The 23,273-nt window shown below is 39.1% G+C and overlaps 1 protein-coding gene and 3 long non-coding RNA genes across 5 annotated transcripts; 2 read left to right on the top strand and 2 right to left on the bottom strand.

Annotated features, from left to right (window-relative positions):
- Positions 1 to 757: 757 nt before the first annotated feature.
- LOC134874032 (uncharacterized) lies at positions 758 to 5,645 on the bottom strand. The gene is made up of 3 exons (XR_010167014.1): positions 5,105 to 5,645; positions 3,888 to 4,332; positions 758 to 3,208 (listed from the first exon to the last, which is right to left on the bottom strand). It is a non-coding gene; the product is annotated as an uncharacterized LOC134874032 (long non-coding RNA).
- Positions 5,121 to 12,156, top strand: LOC134874033 (uncharacterized). 2 transcript variants are annotated; one of them, XR_010167015.1, is made up of 3 exons: positions 5,121 to 5,455; positions 6,680 to 6,726; positions 10,029 to 12,156. It is a non-coding gene; the product is annotated as an uncharacterized LOC134874033 (long non-coding RNA). The 2 variants fall into 2 exon arrangements; XR_010167016.1 differs by having other exon boundaries at positions 5,121 to 5,483.
- Positions 9,060 to 17,226, bottom strand: LOC134874031 (leucine-rich repeat-containing protein 43-like). The gene is made up of 12 exons (XM_063898006.1): positions 17,079 to 17,226; positions 15,747 to 15,959; positions 15,233 to 15,343; positions 14,928 to 15,067; positions 12,720 to 12,958; positions 12,475 to 12,635; positions 11,961 to 12,120; positions 11,439 to 11,578; positions 11,272 to 11,361; positions 10,053 to 10,271; positions 9,786 to 9,885; positions 9,060 to 9,337 (listed from the first exon to the last, which is right to left on the bottom strand). Exons 1-12 carry the CDS (start codon positions 17,163 to 17,165, stop codon positions 9,201 to 9,203), a joined length of 1,797 nt encoding a protein of 598 aa, XP_063754076.1. The 5' UTR covers positions 17,166 to 17,226; the 3' UTR covers positions 9,060 to 9,200.
- A 733-nt stretch (positions 17,227 to 17,959) lies between these two features.
- On the top strand, positions 17,960 to 19,820 carry LOC134874097 (uncharacterized). Its single transcript, XR_010167021.1, has 3 exons — positions 17,960 to 17,998; positions 18,269 to 18,408; positions 19,298 to 19,820. It is a non-coding gene; the product is annotated as an uncharacterized LOC134874097 (long non-coding RNA).
- The last annotated feature ends 3,453 nt before the right edge of the window (positions 19,821 to 23,273 follow it).

Here is a 23,273-nt window from a genome sequence, read left to right as displayed (position 1 = left end):
TTTTTACTCTTTTTAGTGATACATTTCAGATAAATAACGCAACATATAATCAACAGATAATTCATCATTCATTCTTAAAGATTAAGACACTATGGATGCCTTGGTGAGATTTACAAGCATACTATCTGCAACATTAAAGCGATATACACAACATTGCATTAATAATTGTGTAGAGCGAACACTTTTACTTTTTATACTTTAAGTACAATTTGGTGTAAATATGAAAATATGAATGCATGACTTTAAAGGAGTATTTAATGTATAACTGTTGAGAAACTACTCATGGTTATCTCCTTACATCACCTATAATCATGAAAAGGTATTGAATAAATGTGATAAATCCAAACGTTCATAGCCTTGGAGCAAAACAAAAAGCGCTCTGAAAACATTGGTGTTATTGATAAATTGCTTCGATATTTCAGTTAAAATGAATATATTCTGCAGGACTATGCATGTGGTGAACGTGCTGCGACAGTCATCATGCTTCGGTGTGATTACAGCAATCAAGCGAGTAAGCGTGTCTTTTAGAATACTGGCACTCCTGGAGTTGGCACTTCAGATCACCATAGAGTTAATGAACCTTGTCATTTCCTGGCTGGGTTCAGAGAACATGATCTTCGACAGGACACCACCGTTCCTTCTGGTATAGTTGGGTGTTGTGAACAGTTTGAATGGTTGCCTTGATGGGATCTTAGGAATTTTCCTGTAACAACTTTCATGTAAGTGGTTTAGAAAAAAGACAATACAATTAAAGGTATATATATATATCTGTGAACATTTTTTATTACAAAAAAAGACAGCTGAGATGACTGGTAGAGAGTCAAGTACAAAAATAGGTGTGCACATTGAAATTAACATAGAGGTTCAAGGTGTGTTTTTTGAGTATTCCGGTGCACGGTGAAAAGAGTAACTGAGGATACATTTAACTGCAGTACAAAGATAATATGCATTGGTATGGTTAAGTGTTTAAGAGAACACACACACACACACACACACACACACACACACACACACACACACACACACACACACACACACACACACACACACACACACACACACACACTTGTATTTCTCTCTCACACACACAGACAGGCGCATTCAACTTTTTAAAACTTAATTCTGTTAGTATATTCAATAAGTGATGCAACTCCTCAAAATCAGGGCGCTTCACTAATTAAGTGATTTTAGTTAGTTTTTGTTAGGTTATTAGTTTATTAGTGGGTTAGTATGTTAGTTTGCAGAGAGCTAATGAAAGCTCTTTGGTTAGTACCTGTTAATATAACTTTAGGAGAGGTTAGTAGCTTGTGTTTATAAGGATGTCTGCAGTGCATGTAATCGTCACGGTTAGAATTATATAGCTCCCATTGCTAAAAAGCATACAGTCATGGCACTCAGTAATGTTTTGAATAAAATGTTCTGTGTAAAATTAATTAGTAGAAATCACTTGAGTCACCATGAGGCATGCTTTAATATAAAGATTAACAAAAAGAGGGAGTCATTGGATTACAGACTAGAGAGAATTATTGGTGAGAAGTAACACAGATGTTAGTAGGAGCAACAGGTGGGCCTTTATCACCTCACCACTGTTAGTATCAACACCATAATAACTTAGTATGAGGTTTTCTAGGACTGTGGTAAAAGCAATGCAGGCACTCACCTGCGAGGGTTGACCACACAGCACACAGACAGTCTCAACAGATGTGAATTTAGCCTGTGGAGTGTGATGATGTGTTTTTGGAAATCAGATCATTATCAGTGTTGTGAATAATCTTCTAAAGTATGTGGTCAACCCAGTTAGATATCCGCAGCTGTTTCTGCTCCTCTTTGCATCTACTTGTTAATAACATTTCCCTTCCCAAGCCCTGAAACCCTTCTTGACATGCTCACTTTAACAGTTTTAATTGATTTTCCCCTTTAATAATGTATCGGATTTCAAGAAGAAGGATTGCAGGATCGTGAGAGAGGAGTGTGTGCATCGGACTGCGGGCATAAAGCAGAGGGTTAGTCAGTGAGTTAGGAAGAACAAGGCCAGCCATGAGCATTCAGAGTACATGTTAGTAATCACCCAACTGTTAGAAGACATTAGTATTGTTAGATATTAGTCAGATATTGTTAGTAGAATCCAGACATGGGTAAAAACGTATTTGCACATAATTATTAGCATTTGCTGTAATTTGCTGGAGTATCAGATGATGGGGCTGTAGGCATCAGGACAGTTTAATTAATGCTAGCAGACACCATTTGGAAAACTACACACCATTAATTTCCAGCAACATTCCTGCAATTATCTAAATCACAAGCACCCCCACCTAGCTGGTACTGCAACTATGTCATAACAAATGCCAAGAATCATTTGTAAATACTTTTTTATCCTTTGTCCGTTACATCTATTGTGCTTCAAGAAGAATTTCAGGCATTTTAAAGTCTGTGCAGAGATAGAACACCACTAAAAAGCAGCTAGTAGCTTCAGGCCCATTACAAACGTGTTTCATCAGACTGACACATGCACACATAGGAACAAACACGCACAGAAATAGAGCACATGCACACAATCACGTGCACTCACGCAGACACACACACACCCACGCGCTACAGTCGAATTAAGCAGAATATGCACTGAATACAGTACAAAAAATAGAAGCTGATATCACACACAATAAGGATGTATCAAGACAAACAAAGAACATATTGTCAAAATGTGAGTCACTGTCACACTGAAGCAGCTTTGGTGAGAAGTTAAAACACCTCTTCTCGTGATTTTTATACAAAGAGAAGATAAGAAGTGGTGGACAGAATAAAGAAAAAACAAGCAAAGAGGTCACTGCACATGACAGCTTAGAGAAAAAGAGTATGTGAGATGTTCAGTGGCTGCAGTGTCTATGTTTTTTATCAAGCCAAAAATAAAAACATGAGTGGGGGTGGATGAAGCTATATTAATATTACTCACAGCTCGGAAAATAGGCACATTTGAAAGGAACAGGAATGAACAGTGCAGCAAATTATTCTGGACTCAAAACACCACCCCTGCTAAATCTGATCATGCTGACAGTGACTACAAAGCACTGGTGGCATTTTTAGCTCTTCAAAGCCTTTTTCACTGATACACAAAAGCTGCGGAAGTCGTCTCTCAGTAGGGGAACACTAGGACACGGATCCTTTCCTTCTGAGGGACCAAAAGATCAGTGATGGCACCATGCATCGGTCACTGCAGGAGAAATGACACGACAGCTGTTAAAGGATGAAATACAGAAGATATATTTAAATTTTCCCTGATTCCTTACAGTTTAAACACATTCCGACTGGACTCTTTTACAAGACTACCAAAGACATATGTTTCTCCTGGTCTAACAAACATTGCCTTTATACGATAATCCTACATAATGTTGAGAAGCAATCTGAAAGCTGATTAAGCCAAATCTGATCATGGTCTCCACTTTCAGGTTAGTGTACCGGCCCTCTTTACTGTAATCCTCAAAAAAAGGATAGCAGCATATTGCGGAAAATATGGCAGAGATTTAACACATAACTAATCTCCCATGTTCTATCTGCTCCTCATTTATCTGCACTCTCAGCCAGCAGAGGCTTAACACACACACACACACACACACAAACACACACACACACACACACACACACACACACACACACACACACACACACACACACACACACACACACACACACACACACACACACACACACACATACACACACACACAGGGAAACATCCAGTATGTGGGCAAAAGTCAAGATAAGAGTCTGTGAAAATTGGCTCTGCAGTTTTATTCATCTAGACCCATATAACAAGTCACAGGGCACAGAGTAAAGTGAATATGAGGGGGATAAAAGTCACAGCGGTGTAAATCTACTGACAGATCCTGTACCAGTGTGTGTGCAGCACAGCAGAGGGGCCACGGAGCCATGTCGCTTGTGAAGGTCCAGAGCAAGCCAGGTCTGTTTTGTCATCAGTGTAACTAGAGAAGAATACACAACACAAAGCAGCAGAAAAGTGGGACACAATGCAACTGTCCTCCTGAGATACCCCAGGGATTTTTTTTCTTATATTGTTCCTGACTGAAGTACACCCACTGCTTAAACAGTCAAAGTATCAGTTATCTAACTGACTGACTAATGCTATGCAATTCTTCATCTGATATTGTGTGTCATCAAGAGCTATCCTCCCTCAGGTTTTCTGAATAAAAATATAATAAAGCCTGTACACATAACCTGTCCTGATGTTGGTTCCCTTGTGGATCCTCCAGGTTTCCTGACCGGTGACATGTCAGCAGCTCTGTAGATGAATCCAGTGACACCGACAACACGGGTTACCTGCAAAATAAAATTATACTGAATAAGTGTGTGAAACACTTTTGTGTACTGTGGTGTTTATTGTTATCTATGTTTTGTATTGTTTGTTTGTAGGCCATCTTATTGCCTAAGGAAAATGGATTTGTTGCTAACAATAAAGGCATTCTATCTATCTATCTATCTATCTATCTATCTATCTATCTATCTATCTATCTTTCTGTCCATCTATCTAATCAGAAATGTCTATAAGTTGATGTTGCATTAAATCATTAATATGCTGTCGCATTCCTTTTTATTTTATTTTTTGTTAAATTGCCCAAGTTGCCCTTTAGAAGACATATACATTTTTAGAAACATTTATAACCTGAGACCACAGCTTAGGTTTATGGTAAATGTGACAAACATTTATTTGTATGCTAGGAGTGCAAAGACAATACATTTAGATTGGCTGCATAGACATACAGACACTTTACTTCTGGGGATAAAGAATATGGAGACTATTCCAGTGTAGCACTGCCTACAGCAATTTATTGTCCGACATTACATACATCTTCATTCTGATCTGGCATTTGTCTACCAGAAATAGATTGTATGATCTATATATAATCACATTCTAATATTCATAAACCCTTCAAGGAAGACAGGTTGAGAGACATACCAGGCCCTCCTCTGCAGAGTGCATTTTTATCTAATTTAACATTAGATGAATCAGATTTAACTAGTTAAAACAGCGTAATAAAACATCAACTGTGAAAACAGAGAAACAGGAACTGTAGAGTCTTTTTGTTCCTACCAGTGATGACGGGTTCCACATGCACCTGTCCCGCAGCATCACACGGTGCGAAAAGATCACTTCTTCTTTTTCTCCTTCATCTTCCTCTTCCATGCTGAGGGCCAGGTGGCAGTTACAGCAAATCCACGCCGTGTGTGTACAGCGATTAGCTCGCAGTGAGAGGCAGCTCGCCCCCCGGACCTATACACGCTACAGACTAACACTAGCCGTGGCTGAGCTTCGTCTACATGGCTGCCGAGACAAGCAGATGTAGGTGTGCCAACAACAGCTGCGCACTGACGAGAGACCAGTCCGGGGAAAACAGGATAAAGTGGGAGACGGAAGCCCCGGGACAAAGAAAATGGATGGGAGGTATTAGAGCGAACAGAGACGTCTTTGAGTGAGTGGGTCCGCACAGACCTGAATTAATCATTAGGCTCGGTCTCCAGCTGCTGCCACAGGTTTAGGGTCTTTTGTATGCGCACCCTTCATCCACCATCTGTGTTTCCTGGGCAACAGAGGACTGCCTGCAGGCAACACCGCCTAGTACACAGCAGCCACCTCAAGCCAAAAGAGACTATTCTGCTGTATTTCACTTAAAGAGACATACTGTAGCATAATGGCTTGTGTCTTAAATGTCCTGATTTACTGATACTCAAGCATTTCTTCTATTTTACTTAAGCAGCACACAAACACAAAATAACACTGTCAATACGCAGCTGTGCTCTGATGATTCATTTTAATTTCATAACAAGTTAATTTAATGGTTTATTTTAACTTTCGTGCATGCCTTATTGTTTACATATAGACATAACATATAGTTTTATTTATATTTTTTAACATACTATACTATGACTTTTTTTAATAACATTTGAGTTTGCACAAAATTATCCAAGCAAGTCAAGATTTGAGAGCATGCACAAAGAGATTTGTGTGTGAGTGCACAGAAAGAACTTCAATGTACTCTTATATTCCTGTGTTATACAACAACAAGCTTTAACAGGAAATCCCTGTTGTTGCCCATATGTAGCAAAATGTCCTTTCTGCAGTTGTTGAGGAGCTCTCGAAAAAACTGCAGTGACATTTCTTACATTGCAGTGTCTAACAGGATGTCACTTCTAGGTCAGAAAGTCCTGCTTTCGTTTTGAGTATGCATGCAAAGGAATATGTCTGACCTGAAACTGCAACTTTGAAGATCTGAGAAAAAAATGCCAATGCCAATGCTATTGACGCATTTCTTCTTGCAGGTTCAAAACATCTGTCTGTTGTTTTGAACTTAAACCTATGGGAATTGTGTCTTAAATCTTGACTAGCGGATTAAGTGCTCAAATTAAACTTTTGCTTGGATTAGTGTTTAATTCAATGTGGCATCAATTTTTATCTTAAAATGATGTCTCTAAAAGTAGGGCTGCAATAAACAATTTGTGTCCTTATCCTCTGATCTGCTGATTATGTTCTTGGTTGATCACATTTCCTTGAATAATCTGTTATCAAGACAGTTGAATTAGCCAATTAGTTTCCTTCTGTTCGACTAATTGTTGCAGAAAATAGTTATGTTATGTCAGTATTGAAAAGCATTGATGGTTTTCTTCACAGCTGGAGCGTATTCAAAGACTGGAGAAGGAGATGGCTGCAGTCGTCAGGTAAGAGTGAGGGCTTCATCTAAGACCAATGCTAATACTTCTGATACTAATACTAATAATAAGGTCAGTTCTTTGACCTCAACGGAAAAAAAGTCTCCTCCTGTATTTCAACGATTCTTCACAGGCGATTAAGTATTGGACCAACTGAAGGAGGATAAGGAGACTGCAGAGAGTCAGTTGTGTGTGTAGTATATTTTGTCCTGAATAGTATTATCCTGGGACTGGAAAGATTGAGGGTTTTTTGCCATTCATACGTTCAGTGTGAATATGCTGGTTTGGTAACATACAATAACATTTAAATTTTTCATCATACAGTGGGGCAAAAAAGTATTTAGTCAGCCACCAATTGTGCAAGTTCTCCCATTTAAAAAGATGAGAGAGGCCTGTAATTTTTATCATAGGTATACCTCAACTATGAGAGACAAAATGAGAAAAAAAATCCAGGAAATCACATTGTAGGATTTTTAATGAATTAATTGATAAATTCCTCGGTAAAATAAGTATTTGGTCACCTACAAACAAGCAAGATTTCTGGCTCTCACAGACCTGTAACTTCTTCTTTAAGAGGCTCCTCTGTCCTCCACTCGTTACCTGTATTAATGGCACCTTTTTGAACTCATTATCAGTATAAAAGACACCTGTCCACAACCTCAAACAGTCATACTCCAAACTCCACTATGGCCAAGACTAAAGAGCTGTCAAAGGAGACCAGAGACAAAATTGTAGACCTGCACCAGGCTGGGAAAACTGAATCTGCAATAGGTAAGCAGCTTGGTGTGAAGAAATCAACTGTGGGAGCAATTATTAGAAAATGGAAGACATACAAGACCACTGCTAATCTCCCTCGATCTGGGGCTCCACGCAAGATCTCACCCCGTGGGGTCAAAATGATCACAAGAACGGTGAGCAAAAATCCCAGAACCACACGGGGGGACCTAGTGAATGACCTGCAGAGAGCTGGGACCAAAGTAACAGAGGCTACCATCAGTAACACACTACGCCACCAGGGACTTCAATCCTGCAGTTCCAGACGTGTCCCCCTGCTTAAGCCAGTACATGTCCAGGCCCGTCTGAAGTTTGCTAGAGGGCATTTGGATGATCCAGAAGAGGATTGGGAGAATGTCATATGGTCAGATGAAACCAAAATAGAACTTTTTGGTAAAAACTCAACTCGTCGTGTTTGGAGGAGAAAGAATGCAGAGTTGCATCCAAAGAACATCATACCTACTGTGAAGCATGGGGGTGGAAACATCATGCTTTGGGGCTGTTTTTCTGCAAAGGGACCAGGATGACTGATCCGTGTAAAGGAAAGAATGAATGGGGCCATGTATCGTGAGATTTTGAGTGAAAACCTCTTTCCATCAGCAAGGGCACTGAAGATGAAGCGTGGCTGGGTCTTTCAGCATGACAATGATCCCAAACACAACGCCAGGGCAATGAAGGAGTGGCTTCGTAAGAAGCATTTCAAGGTCCTGGAGTGGCCTAGCCAGTCTCCAGATCTCAACCCCATAGAAAATCTTTGGAGGGAGTTGAAAGTCTGTGTTGCCCAGCGACAGCCCCAAAACATCACTGCTTTAGAGGAGATCTGCATGGAGGAATGGGCCAAAATACCAGCAACAGTGTGTGAAAACCTTGTGAAGACTTACAGAAAACGTTTGACCTCTGTCATTGCCAACAAAGGGTATATAACAAAGTATTGAGATGAACTTTTGTTATTGACCAAATACTTATTTTCCACAACAATTTGAAAATAAATTCATTAAAAATCCTACAATGTGATTTCCTGGATTTTTTTTCTCATTTTGTCTCTCATAGTTGAGGTATACCTATGATAAAAATTACAGGCCTCTCTCATCTTTTTAAATGGGAGAACTTGCACAATTGGTGGCTGACTAAATACTTTTTTGCCCCACTGTATATGGGACAGTCCTACTGACACAGTTTCACTGAATACTGTTTTTGAAATGACTGTGATGCCTACTACATTTCGCCAATGTTGTGTTAACATGTGTGAATGTTAGTTTCCTCTTCTGCTTCTGTAAGAATGGCAAAATGCTGAGTATTATATTTAGTGGCAATACAACTACATTTCTTTAACTACAAAGACTTGTTTTTTTCTTATTTATTCATTTTTGCAGCAGGAGAAGCTTCCTCCAAGACTTTAGCATAAACCAATACATAACTGAAGTTTCAAAGCCAGGTAATATATTTGAAAACTATAGTTTTCTTTCTCACTAGGCTACTGTCTTTGTGACTTGAATGGGAGAAACAAATCAAATATTCAACTATCTGCATATTTACCATCAGCAGTAATGAGGGGAGGCAGTGAGGAACGTAAGAAAAGTAGCATTTATTTTTGTTTGTCGGTTAAATAAATTGTCAAACTTAAACCTTGGACTGAAATCTAACCAGGCCTGGTTTTTGAGTATGTCAAACTGTAAATAAGAAAGTAAGCCTGGCTGCCAATCTTTCTTTTATGAGTGCTGCTGTGGGAGAAGGAGATGATGAGCTTCAGACGCACACTGCCATTTCTCCAGCTCCACCTTAAACTCCACGGTCAACAACTCAAGATGCACGTCCATCTCGCAGTCCTTTGTTCCCTTTCCTTTGCCTATAAAACAAACAGGATTCATGATTATGAGTTTAAGCAGACTGAAAGAAAAGTTTAATGACAAGTTTAAACATCCCATTGTCCTTTACATTGGACGGCAAATATGGAAAGGGAGTAAGGAATACATCTTTAGTCGTCCGACAGGTGCATGTGCACAACGCGGCGCATACAGTGACATTTAGTCTCTGCATAACCCATGGTAGTATAAAGACAGGTTAGGGAGCTATTAAGCAGCACCCGGGGCCTGTGCCTTGCTAAAGGGCACCTCGACAAGGCCCCAAATGCAAACTAGCACCTCTCAAAGTACCGGTCCACAGTCTGTTCTTAGTCTGCTGTGGGACTTTCAACCTCTGTTTCAATTGTGTCAGAATCGTTTTGAAATAAATAGTCTCTGTATTTAGTTTTACAGTGTCAAAAGTAATCTGATAATGTCATTGGGATATTTAACCTTTTGAAGCTGCTGTATTCTTCTGTTTAGTGCCGCTGTCTGCTCTCCGCTTAGGTTCTTTCTCCTTCTTCTTGTCCTCTTTCATTTTCTTGCCCAGATCCTAATGATGAGAGAAAACATATCCCACATAAAATAAATTCCCATGTCGATATTATATAATCCTGAAACTATAGTTTTTCATAAATCCTGTCTCGATATTTCTCGACTTCATTTTGATTCTTTGTATTTCCTCTCAAATTTCAGCAGCTGCTCAGGATGTAAACTTGCCTTTTCAAGTGTTTGCGCAGCTTCCACCTCAGTATCAGCGTGCAGAACACCAAAGTCACAGAGGACGTCCACTTTCCCACCTCTCTGCACCAGACTCTGCAGCGGGACGTGCACAGAGCCAATGGTTCTTTGGATGGAGGCCTCCTGCACTAGCTCTGGCACCGATTTCTTCTTTTTGTCTTTAGACTTATCTTTGGTGGAACCAGATTTAATTGGAGACTATGGAGGAAACATAGACAGGAAATTCTGAAAATGATATGCAGCCAAATCGCCCAAAGCAGACTTGTGTGAGCAGCTCTGGTGGACTTTTGATATATTGAAATAAGTGGAACTCAACTCATTAATAAAACCATGATACAGAGACAGACATGTTGTCCTCTGTCCGGACAAACAAAAACATAAATTACACGTGACAATAGTTTTGCAAGTCAGGTTTTTTTTTTTAAGGGTAAAATAAAAAATCTTGCTCTCTCCGAAAAAGTCCAACTGTAATTCCGTCACACTAGGGTATTGACTGGTAGTGACAAAAACTGTGATATTATAAGATTAAACGGCACTAAGTGAAATTCTGATATCTCGTCAATCATAGATAAAACTAAAATAAGAATGACCATACACTTCCCCTTTCTGATTTCCTCTTCACCACTTCTTTCCCTGATTCATTTCTCTTTGAGATACAAGCTGGAATCTATTTAGGGTATCTAGAGGGTAAGATAAGGATCAGATTATCTTCATCAGTGGAATTGGCAGATGGCGTAATGTCTTGGGTCAGCTGCATTCAGCCCAGCACCAACTTAATTCACTGATTTCTAAAATAGAACAGGAACCTTCTGATTATTGGTCAACATAAGACTATGCAAAATCATAAATTATAATATTGGAAACATCTGTATAGATGTAATTGCTTTTGGACTAATAAAGGTTATTGAAAAAACAAATGCTGAATTATTATTACAATGTGATTACAGTATAATGAGATTTAGAGCAATCAAGGTGGGTTTAATAAACCATGGTAACAATCGAAATCTCATACAATATGGCCAGGTCATTGTAAGCACACAGTTTCTATCTATGTGCCCCATTATGGCAAAAAACTATACGGGAGTTCCCTCAAATTATTTTTCAATAGATCTGCCTACTCATCATTTTGTATGTATATTATATAGCGTTAAGAGGGTTTCCGAGTTTTTGATTGAGTGGACTTCAAAGACAAACTCACTTCTTTCCCTTTACCGCCTTTCTTTTCTTTTACAGCTCGGCATGGTTTGGGCCCCGGGACTTCTTCGGAGGCTGCAGGCCATGATAGAACCTAAAACGGCAGATGCCGGAGAATGAGTCCTAACACTTAAGGCTTTTAAACATTTATCTATTGATAACTCACGTGACCTTTTCCTCCAATATCGTCAGATAAAGGCCTTGACTGAAGAATCGTTTTAGGCCTCCCAGATCACTCACAACGTATGTTTTTGTGTCACTGAAGTCAATGCAGTCTGACCATTTCAGCTTTGATGTGCTATGTCTTGTCACTGTAGAAATTAGATAGTCCAATTGTCGATATTGCGTGTATAAAAACACATTTCTTAGATACATACAGCTGTGACAGAATAAAAAAACCTCAGACTGAGTGGAGAGTTAAGAAAAGTGTTACAAGATAATGACTGATCACTAATCAGTCATCCAGTTTCACTGTGTGTACAACTCTCTTCTGACTGTATTTCTTCTCGGAAGTTCACGGGAACTGATAAGAAAAAGTTCCTCTCACTTCTACACGATACATTACTAAATTAAATAAATACTGGCTTTGTTTCCAAACTTTTTTGTATCATTCCGTGGAAACATATGTGTCAGCTCTATCAGCGTTTATGATGTAATCCGGTTTCCTGTAGGAGATAGAATGAGTTGATTTACCATGGGCAATATCATGGCAGGTTTCCTCAGTAACCACCGTCAATGCTTGCGTGTAGGGTTTGGACGATTCTTTCTCACAACTTTTGTTGGATTGTAGACCGGCAGAACTGAAGCAGTCCTCTGTTACATGTGCTGCAAATTTAGACTCACTGTCAAAATTCTGTAAAACAGCAACACAAAAAAATAAAACAGTTTAAAAAAACATTTCTTGTCATGTTTACTCATTACATCTTTCATATTCCACAGTGTACTTTAGATATAACAATAGAAAACAGGGCAAAAAAGTGTTGTGCATGCACATATATAGATTCTTAACAGTTTCTGTTGTTATGGAAGTAACTGTGTGCAATAACAATAAAGTTAAGTCTAATTTATTCGTATAGGAAAAAGGAAGGAAGTTCATTCTAACAGAAAATAAAGTTTAAAAGCTAACAAAAGCTCTGGAAAAAAGCCTTATAAATGTACCTTACCTCAATAGAGGTCAGAATACTTAAGTAATGAAAGAATACGTCACCAGGTTAACGGTTTGATGAGCGAGGAAGTCGTATGTGATAAAATAGCTGTAAGTGATGACAGGGAAATCAGGAGTGTTTCCATCCTCACTCATCAGCGGGTCTGGGATTCCCCTCATACTGCCCACAATCACTCTGGCTGATGCCCGGTCCACTATCAGATCTGAACATATGGAGAAACAGTTCAAAGTTGCTGATTGAAAAAAACAAGCCTGCTACATTCAGAGGAAACAGCCCACAGGCTCACCACTCTTCTTGGCCAAGCCTCTAAAGCAATGTCTTTCCTCGGGGGAGATCCATGAGGCGTCCAGGCAGGAGAGCTGTTGGAGGGTGTCAACAGTGAAGCCTGGGTACGAGGGAGCCAGAGTGAAAGGGTTTCCCTCCAGCACCAGCGTCCTGAGGCAGGGGAGCGTGCTCACAGCGTGCAGCAGGGCCTGCTGGTCCTGAAACTCACAGTGACTAAGGTCCATACACACTAGCTGTGGCCTGAGGTCACAAAAACAGTAAAACATTAAGAAGTGGATGGATTCTTTCTTTCTTTATTTGTAAAAATACTTGTTGCACAAATAGCATAACAAAAAAAGTAAACATTAAAAGCTTCTTTGATAAGCTGTATTTTACCATTATGTGCAGCTGGAAAATAATTCATTCAAAATAGTACTCTAGTGATTTACTATCACATTTCCAAAAGAGACACAGTTTTTAATATATGTTTTTATAACATATTTTACAATGGTTGAAGTTGGAGCAAGAGACCTGATAAATCCTGTCTGTTGGCAGTATGGGGTTCCAAAAAGGCTGGAATCTACATTTCCCATGATGCAACTAGAGTCTTTTATTTTAACCTCCCTGCCTCCTATATGCCAACTAGTTGTAAACGCCACAATCTAGCTGGTAAAGCAGAGTATCTGTTTAATATTCAAAATATTAGCTAGAGACACAATTAAATTGCAACTGTTTAAAAATCCCCCTGCCACACAAAGTGAGATCCATTAACAGAAGAAATACTGAGATAATTAGTCCTATCAGCCCCTCCATCCTCAACTGTATGTACAAGTTTCTATTCATTTTGATATTTATTCAAATCCAAACAAGTATCTAAAAGTAGTGTCTATGTTAATTTTCTACTCCAATAAATTCTTATTCCGAAAAATCGAAACAACATAAAAAGCCCCATGTCTAAGTGGAAAAAAATACAGATGTCGTTCCCTTTTTTATTTACGGAACCGTAAAGGTACATGGGTAAATAAAAAAAGTTAAATGTTTCTTGTCCACACGCGAAAGTTTCCCGTGCTCACGGGAAAGTTAACAAACATAAGCAGTCCTCTCTGAACAGTATAACTGTAGCTATAGTGTAAGCTTGTGTTTCGTAACTTGCTTTGCGTGATCACGAGAAAGTATTTTCTCAGGGTGTTGCAACACAATATTGCATGAGATAGGACCTGCATTTCGGATTGTGTTTCTTTATGTATGACAGTATGACAGTTGAAGAATTAGTTGCCTTAAACTGTATTTTTGACCTGGGACTTCATCATAAAGACATAGTTACTTTACTTGCAAGTCATCACCGTTATGTTGTGTCTCGATATTTAAAACAAATTCTGAAGTGGTGTGGTCTTTCTCGGCGCAAGAACTACACCACTTTGGATCGCGTAGTTGAGTTTATTGACGACGAAAAACTTACGCGTGTTTTAATACGTTTTTTTTTTATCTCCCCATGTCCCTTTACGGGTTCCGTACGTATTTATTGTATAACTGGCGGGAAAAAATGTTATATCATAAACTGTAAATTGTCAGAAACTGTTATAATAGGAAGTAGTACTTATGATGATAAAACTGAACTTCATGTCTTTGTAGATAACAATTATTCTTATTTGATGATAAATAAGGAAAGTTTACAGCTACAGACTGAGATATGTCATTATTAACATTTATTCTGATATATCTGTTTGGTGTCTGCAGGAAACCAGAACATTTTATATATGTGCATCTTAGGGCAAGCATGAGAACATGAGCCATTTTCTCACACACTTTATGTAAGATACTGAGAAAACATCACACAGATGTCAGACTTGTTCATACTAGTTGGCATCAAAAGATTTTCAACTTAACCACTGTCATCACTGTGTCACCAGCTGAACACATCAAATCAGAACATCTGTCAAATCTAAAAAACCTAAATCCACGATATGGCATCAAGTCATTCTCTCCCCTTACTCACAATAATAAAAAGTACACTGGTATTGAGTTCAGGTTCAGCCTTGTTGTGGTTTACCTCCTCCAAAGCCAGCAACTTCCTGTGTGTGTGTGTGTGTGTGTGTGTGTGTGTGTGTGTGTGTGTGTGTGTGTGTGTGTGTGTGTGTGTGTGTGTGTGTGTGTGTGTGTGTGTGTGTGTGTGTGTGTGTGTGTGTGTGTGTGCGTGTGTGTGTGTGTGTGTGTGTGTGTGAGAACTAACCAGTGTCTTCCTGTAAGATAACAGATGTCGTCATCAGAGCCAAGACAGTTTGAGCCGAGGCCGAGGTACTCCAGGTGAGGAGGGGGGCAGTGGGTGAGACTGTTTAGAGCAGATAGGCGGTTGGCACGTAGCTCCAGAATCTGTGTAAGCACAAGATTTACAATCAGAGTTCCTCACCATGACATCACAATGTTTGCTATACTGATGTGTAAGTGTCATTTGCACTGAGATACCTCATCCACCTCAAAGGCCAGTTAAGTAATCTATTCATTCCTTTAATGATAACCTTTGCAGAGGACACTCACCTTCAAAGTGATGGGTAGGTTTTCTGCAGGGATTTCTGAAATGTTGTTGGAACTCAGCACCAATTCCTCCAGCTTTGAGAACTTTAACAGCCCATCATCAATATCTGACACCTGTACAGAACAGAGACAAACTATTAAGTTGAGACCAAACCGAAAATCTAATTTGAAGTTGGGTGTAGACCCGGTAAGGGGGGTGTAGAGGGAAATTGACCACCCCACTGAGCCCTCTGACCTAACGTCCTTAATCAAGAGTCTCAAAACTTTACAACTGTGTACCTGAGATCAAAATGAAGGCTGAGGTCCAAGATGGTGTGGTCCTAGCAACAGTGCTGAAAGGAGGAGGAACTATATAAACTGCCAATCAGGTTTTTATATAAAAAGGAGAGATTGTTCCACAATGTTGGAGCTTAAATAGTAAAAGCATGATTCCATTTAGTTTTAAGGAGATGGAGGTATTTTTCACAACATTTTACTCTATGATCTGAGTGTAGTGGATATTAATCAGCAAACTCACTCCCTTGTCCACAATACGAAGTGTAGTAAAAAAACTGTAGATGAAGTCTGTGTGCAGGCGTTCAGGTTGGAGCACAGCCAGCTGTCTGAGGGCCGAGGCCTGAGGGCTCCAGGATTCATCCAGCCGCCACGGAGAGTGAGGGCAGGTCAGCAGGTCGAGGAGGGCGTCTGTCTCCTCCGTCCCTGCTTCTTCAGTGCTATCTCTGCTCTTTCTCTGGAAACGTATTCACTGTTTATCAATGTCCTGTATACAGAAACAAGCTACTGTATGCAGTTTTGATATTGCAGAAAAAGCTAAAAGCGTTAAGAAATAGATAAAACCATGAAACTTCCCCAGTTGATTTTACTGTTGGTTAATTGCAATGTTTAAATATATAAAAATGATTTGTTATCAGAACATACCGCCATTAAAAAATTGCGTTTTCTTTGGGTTTCCCTCTCCTGTAGTGTGTTATTTAGGTTTTTTGCATTTAAATGGTCTGTAAAGGCCAACATCCCAATGTTCACTCCAGAGGGAGTTTCTTTCCCACACGTTCCCCCTCTGCCTGAAAGCCAATATTGAACTCCTGGTTTACTTCCTTAACATTGTGACATCCCTATATAACACTCGCACTTCTATAGGCTAGCGCTCCAACACATTGGACGTGATAGGTTAAGGGGCGGGACATCTCTAAGCAGTTGACAGATCACAACAGAGCCGGCCAGCTAACCAATCAGAGCAGACTGGGCTCTGGTTTCAGACAGAGGTTGAAAAGAGGTGCTGCAGCACAGGCAGTTAAAAAAAAATAAAGCACTTATTATACATTAAAGCCCAACAGAATTGGAGGAGGAAACCCTCTTTATTAGTCACATACATGCACACAGCAGACCACACACAGTGAAATGTGTCCTCTGCATTAAACCCATCCTAGTACTAGGAGCAGTGGGCAGCTATTGTGCAGCGCCTGGGGAGAAATGGGGAGGGGGGGATTGGAGGTGTCCGGTGCCTTGCTCAAGGACACCACAGCAGGGCCTAGGAGGTGAACTGGGACCTCTCCAAGTAGCAGTCCACCTTCCATATTTTCAAGTCTGTTTGGGGACTTGAACCGGCAACCCTACGAGTCCAAGCCACTACTGACTGAGCAACTGCTGGACATACAACATGTCACAGTAGAGGCAGAAAATACAAACTTGAACCTTGGGTGTTTTCTCTCCATACGTTTTAATGAAAACATGTTATGGGAGCAAAAAAGCCCCTAAACTGTGTTGGGTGTCCTGCTTTATAAACCCCTGAAAATGTTTTTTTGAAGACAAGTGGTTAAACCCTGCAACAAATTAAAAAAGGAAAACTCACCCAGGTTCCATATCCACATGGAAAGTCATTTAGACAGAGGCGGCGAATCTGCTTCTCCAACACAGCAGAAAGTTTCTCTGTGCACATGGCTAATACCACTTGGTAACATATAGCATGTTACATGTATTTGTTAAGAAGAAACACAGGTGGTAAAGTATTTTTTTTCTCAGTTCAGTCTTTCAGGTAATAGCCCCATGTGTTTATTTACAAATGGCGGCTGGTTGCACGGCAACAGCTTGTGCACCCTGCATGGAGTCACTTCAGAGTGAAGGTGGAGCAGATATTTGTTTGGGGGAGGGTGTTTTGGACAAAACTCTTAAGTCACTTAGTAACTATAATATAATTATATGAATTCAAGACCAGAAAAACGGGATAATGTCCGGTTTAGACAAATTCTCTTCAAGAAATTTCTGTATTGAATAAAAATGTAATTTAATAGTGATTTTATTCATAAAACACTTTTTAAATAGACATTTACACATTGCTTCACATTTGTTAAGAATAACAATATTTCATACATGAAAAAAGAAACACACACATGTGCATGTCTAGCTTAATAAAAGACATGCTGGTTTAACAGTGCACACTCTCACTGGTGATACTGGCGCCACATAAAAAATACCTAGAATACTCCTGCTACTTTTTTTTTCCACTGAACATCAAATGTGTAGATAATTATTTGCCGTTTGCATTGCCACCCCACACTACACCACTATGATGAGCAATGCTCCACAATAGCAAAATAGAAACCTTTACAAGATGTTTTCAGAAGATAATGCAACCAAGGCGTCATCCACCCAATGCCATGCAACCAAAAAAAAAAATCCCATGTTAAGATATAAAAACCCAGTGTGCACCAGTTTAAGGACATTAAGTCAACAGCAAAAAGAAAAAAAGTCACACCATGTCTATTGGGAAAGGTAAGCTGTTTTTAAATGAAAGTTTAATTGATTTAGATTCTGTTTTTGTGAAGTTTAAGTTGCTTTTGTAATTATGTTGTGATTTCAGGAATACTGTTTGATTGACTTAAACAACCTGAAAGCAAACTGCCAAATATCTGAAATGAGCTTTTATCATTAAATATACTAATCTCTGACAGTGATGGTGATTCTTGTAACACTTGAGCAAGCACCCGGTTTATTGTTATGCAGATCCCAGCATCATTCTTCTTTGTGTATGACCTCCTGTAGGGCTGCTGTTTTCCTGCCTCCTGATTATGTACGTCGCTTTTATGATCTCCAAAGCAACACCAGTGACTCTTAAGCATAGCATGAGGAAACTGCACGATTGGTCTTCAACATGTAGTCTCCGGAAAGCAGAAGAAGTTTACGTAAGTAAACGCATCATTCTTTATTCATCGTGACACCGTTTTTTTTACCATGTATATTTTTAGAAATTAATTTCATACGAGATCTTGGCTATAGTGGCCGTGTATTTCTCAAGTGTCTTCGCCACTTATTCTGCAAGGATATCTTACTTCTGACTCGTGTTCCGTAAAATATACAACTTCTTGTGTGTAAACAATGGATTCACGGGAGGCAGGTTCATCTTGCCCATCAAAATTGCATCTAAAAAAGGACCTGATAATTCAATAGTATAACACTGCAAAGACCAACAAAAACACAGGTCTACACTGTTTCGGTCAAAGCTTGCAGACTATAGAAGCGGTTTCACTCTTTTGGACCGACATGCGCACTGAGACTGCGTTACGGCACATCACCTGTCGTAAATAAAATACAGACTGAGCATAGTCTAGTGACATTAATATTCATAATTATACAACAAACGCTTTGGTTAATTTAAATTATATTGAAATAATATAACACAAACACATTTTCTAAAATAAATGCTTAAATGGCTCTTACAAGATGTATAGCTTTTAAGCTAAATAGTGCAACACAACATGAAAATTATTAGAAGGTGAAGCCTCCTCAACAGTGGTCGCTGTAACTAGGCTACATGTACTCGTGTAAGTGTTAGCTAGAGTGTAATAATTGATGAATGAGTTTTTCATGTATTGTTACTATAAGTTATTCTCATTTGTCTGACCGTCTGATTATCTAGCCTACTTTTCTTTTTCTCATAACCCTGCTGAACAGTCAAAGACACATATCTCAATTTGGAGATTTTGGAATTTGTACTGTGAACGTTATGATAGCTGACAGCTTCTAAGATCTTCATCACTTAATTGTTTTAATTGACTCTCACTTCCTCTCCAGATCAAATTCATGTTTCCTATTGGAGGTCTACCGGCAGAATACTATTCAAACAGTTCAGATTTAGTGCTTGAAGGAATTACTTTTGGAAACGCCACTGAAATTGAGAACCAGACTTCCATCTGTGCCATCCATGACTACCTCAACTACCACCTGCCAACAATACTCAACAATCTTCACAAATATCCGGACAGCATCCTCAAAGAAACTAAAGCCTTTCTCTCTCAATTCACAATAGCTGTTAAAAATTCAGAAGAAGGGAAGAATGTGCTAGAAGACTGCAACAGAAATGTCACAACGTCAGATGATTACAGTATGAAAAGACTCGGCCTCAGAATCATTTCTTACACCAGACGATGGTTGGAGCAGTACACAGGAATAAAGGTCACCTGTCTGGGCTTGAAAGATTGAGAAGAGACACTTATTTATACATTTTATTATTTGTTGGTATACTATTTAAGCTATTCTATATTTATTTATTTATTGATGTTTGCCAGTATTTATTTTATTTATATTGAATGACGTATTCCACCTTGTTTGTTTATTTATTAGTATGTTGCCAATAATAAAATCTTTCAATCAAACAATTTATTTTTATTTTTTTGTTAGTGATATAACTCCTAGGAGAAAATTGAATGTTATTTATTCTTCATCATCATCCCATAATCAATTTCAATGCACCTTTGTTTTGAAACACACACACACACACACACACACACACACACACACACACACACACACACACACACACACACACACACACACACACACACACACACACACACACACACACACACACACACACACACACACACCTCAGATATTTAAGATGCAGCGTCATGTTTCAGTGGTGGCTGCTTATTATATCAGGGACAGCACACAATCATTTACATGCCCTCATAAACCCTATGTGTGTGTCACAGTTAGCCTACATCTATTATCTGCCTCTGAGATGGTTTTTTAGAGTGGTATGTAGTTAATCAAATCAAATTTAAAAAAAAAAGATTATATAGCACTTTTTATCCCCAAATGTTACTCAAAGTGCTTCAACATAGACAATTTACAAATAAAAACAATACATACTCCCCCTTCCCAGGTAATAATCAGAGTAACACACAGCTTTGTCCATACAGCGCTCGGCGTAAATGAGTACACCCCCTTTGAAAAGTAACATTTTAAACAATATCTCAATGAACACAAAAACTATTTCCAAAATGTTGACAACACCAAGTTTAATATAACATCTGTTTAACTTATAACATGAAAGTAAGGTTAATAATATAACTTAGATTACACGTTTTTCAGTTTTACTCAAATAAGGGCGATGTAAAAATGAGTACACTCCATAACAAAAACTATCACATCTAGTACTTTGTTTGGCCTCCATGATTGTTAATGACAGCACCAAGTCTTCTAGGCATGGAATGACCAAGGTGGAAACATTTTGCTACATCAACCTTTTTCCATTCTTCAAGAATGACCTCTTTTAGAGACTGGATGCTGGATGGAGAGTGATGCTCAATTTGTCTCTTCAGAATTCCCCATAGGTGTTCAATTGGGTTCAGATCAGGAGACATACTTGGCCACTGAATCACTTTCACCCTGTTCTTCTTCAGAAATCCAACAATGGCTTTAGATGTGTATTTAGGATCATTGTCATGTTGGAAAAGTGCACGACGACCAAGGGCACGGAGCGATGGTAGCATCTTCTCTTTCAGTATAGGGCAGTACATCTGTGAATTCATGATGCCATCAATGAAACGCAGCTCTCCGACACCAGCAGCACTCATGCAACCCCACATAAGGACACTGCCACCACGTTTCACTGTAGGCACCATGCATTTTTCTTTGTATTCCTCACTTTTGTGATGCCATACAGTTTTGAAGATATCAGTTCCAAAAACATTCATCTTGGTCTCATCACTCCAGAGTATAGTCCTAGTAGTCTTCATGTTTATCAGCATGGGCCTGGGCAAACTCTAGGCGGGCTTCTTTGTGCGTTGGCTTTAGGTGAGGCTTCCTTCGTGGACGGCACCCATGCATGCCATTCCTCGGCAGTGTACGCCGTATTGTGTCACGGGAAATAGTCACCCGAGTTTGGCTTTCTACTTCCTTAGATAACTGCAGTGAACTTGCATGCCGATTTTCTTCCACCCTTCTCATCAGAAGACGCTCCTGTCGAGGTGTTAACTTCCGTGGAGACCTGGACGTCTCTGTGAGATGGTTGCAGTTCCATCTTTTTTAAGTTTTTGTAACACTTTTGCTACAGTATTCTGACTGATAAGTAAAGCTTTGCTGATCTTCTTGTAGCCTTCACCTTTGCAGTGTAAAGAAATTATTGTCTTTCTTAGGTCTTGTGACATTTCTCTTCCATGTGGTGCCATTGCTAACAACATGAAATGGGAAGGGGTTTTCTTTAATAACACCCTTTTATAGTCAACTGTCTGCTGGACACCTGTGTAATGAATAATTAGACTCACCTGTGGTTGATTATTCTTAAATGAAACATTTGTAGTCTAATATTTAGCTTTGCTACAGAGACTTTCAGTGGGGTGTACTCATTTTTGCATCGCCCTTATTTGAGTAGACCTGAAAAATGTGTAATTTAAGTTATATCGTTAACCTTACTTTCATGTTATAAGTTAAACAAATGTTGTATAAAACTTCAACATTTTGATATTGTTTTTGTGTTCATTGAGATATTGTTTAAAATGTTACTTTTTGAAGGGGGTGTACTCATTTACGCTGAGCACTGTAGGCTATACCTATACACAAATACAAATGCATACACATAGTAAAAATAAATAAAAGAAGAATGAAGTGACAGTAAAACAAGAAATAAATAAGATTAATAAGAATGAAAAAGATTAAATACAATTCAGTTGAAACTTAAATTAAAAAGATGGGTCTTGAGTTTGCTCTTAAAAATATGAAGGCTTTCTGCTCCCCTCAGGTATTGTGTAATGTAAAGTATGTACTGACCATAGTTGTATTGTTAAAACCTGACATTTTGTGATTAGTGTTGTTATATAATTCTTTCTGTTTTCTCTTTTTTTCTTCACATTTTCTATAGAAACTGCAATAATATTGTCATTGTGACTGCCTTCAAGGTCCACATACTCACACACTGAGACACACATACTCACACACTGAGACAGACACCCACACACACACACACACACACACACACACACACACACACACACACACACACACACACACACACACACACACACACACACACACACACACACACACACACACTCTGACACCCTGTGTGAGTAAAAGATGTTATCATTGTTTGTTACGGGATGTGTAGGTGCAGAGATTCCTGAGAGAGAATCCCCATACACAAAATTAAAATAAATCCTGAGATTGTGTGACTTATTTGGTGTCAGCATACAGAAAACACTTAGTGGGAAATGTAAAAAAGTTGATCATTATCTAAAGAGCCCAATAAAAGGGATCATCAATAGTAAGACGTATCACAGAAAGTCTCTCATCAGCCTGCTACTGACTAAAGCCTCCTGTTGTCATGGATTGTCGCCCAGGTAAGCATCTTGAAATCATTCTGTGTTTTTTGTGAAACATGGCAATCCTACAACTTTATCTTCTGCAGACAAAATGGCAAAACTCTTGAAACGTAGTACCCTAGTGACAGAAGATCTCCCATTCTCTGTTTATTTGTATGTATGTTTTTAAAACTCAACTTAACTGTGTGATCTTTCATGTCCCAGTAGCTGTTTTTGTCTTCCTGTGCCTGGTTATTGCATATGCAGCCTGCAGGCCAGAAACAAAAACCTTGACCAGAACCATCGAGTCGATGCAGTATAAGATACAGGACATTCTGCAAGACCTCGTAAGTGTAATGAAATCTAGACTATTTTATTCATTACAACTGCCTTTATGGAGATGCATATGGAGAGCATGCATCCCTTTTTTTCTGCTACTTTATATTTTTAATCAGAGGTAAATACTG

This window comes from Eleginops maclovinus, chromosome 12 (genome assembly GCF_036324505.1).
Source record: "Eleginops maclovinus isolate JMC-PN-2008 ecotype Puerto Natales chromosome 12, JC_Emac_rtc_rv5, whole genome shotgun sequence".
In the NCBI taxonomy this organism is placed as follows: Eukaryota; Metazoa; Chordata; class Actinopteri; order Perciformes; family Eleginopidae; genus Eleginops; species Eleginops maclovinus.
This window is presented reverse-complemented; position numbering and strand designations above follow the sequence as displayed.

What these genes read in the sequence shown, in the direction of transcription:
- LOC134874031 (XM_063898006.1), bottom strand. Translation starts at nt 17,165, where the DNA reads ATGTGCACAGAGAAACTTTCTGCTGTGTTGGAGAAGCAGATTCGCCGC. An exon ending in CATGTGGATATGGAACCTGG is followed by an intron (nt 15,960 to 17,078) that starts GTGAGTTTTCCT and finishes ATACGTTTCCAG; the next exon opens with AGAAAGAGCAGAGATAGCAC. An exon ending in TATCTTACAGGAAGACACTG is followed by an intron (nt 12,959 to 14,927) that starts GTTAGTTCTCAC and finishes TTGTGACCTCAG; the next exon opens with GCCACAGCTAGTGTGTATGG.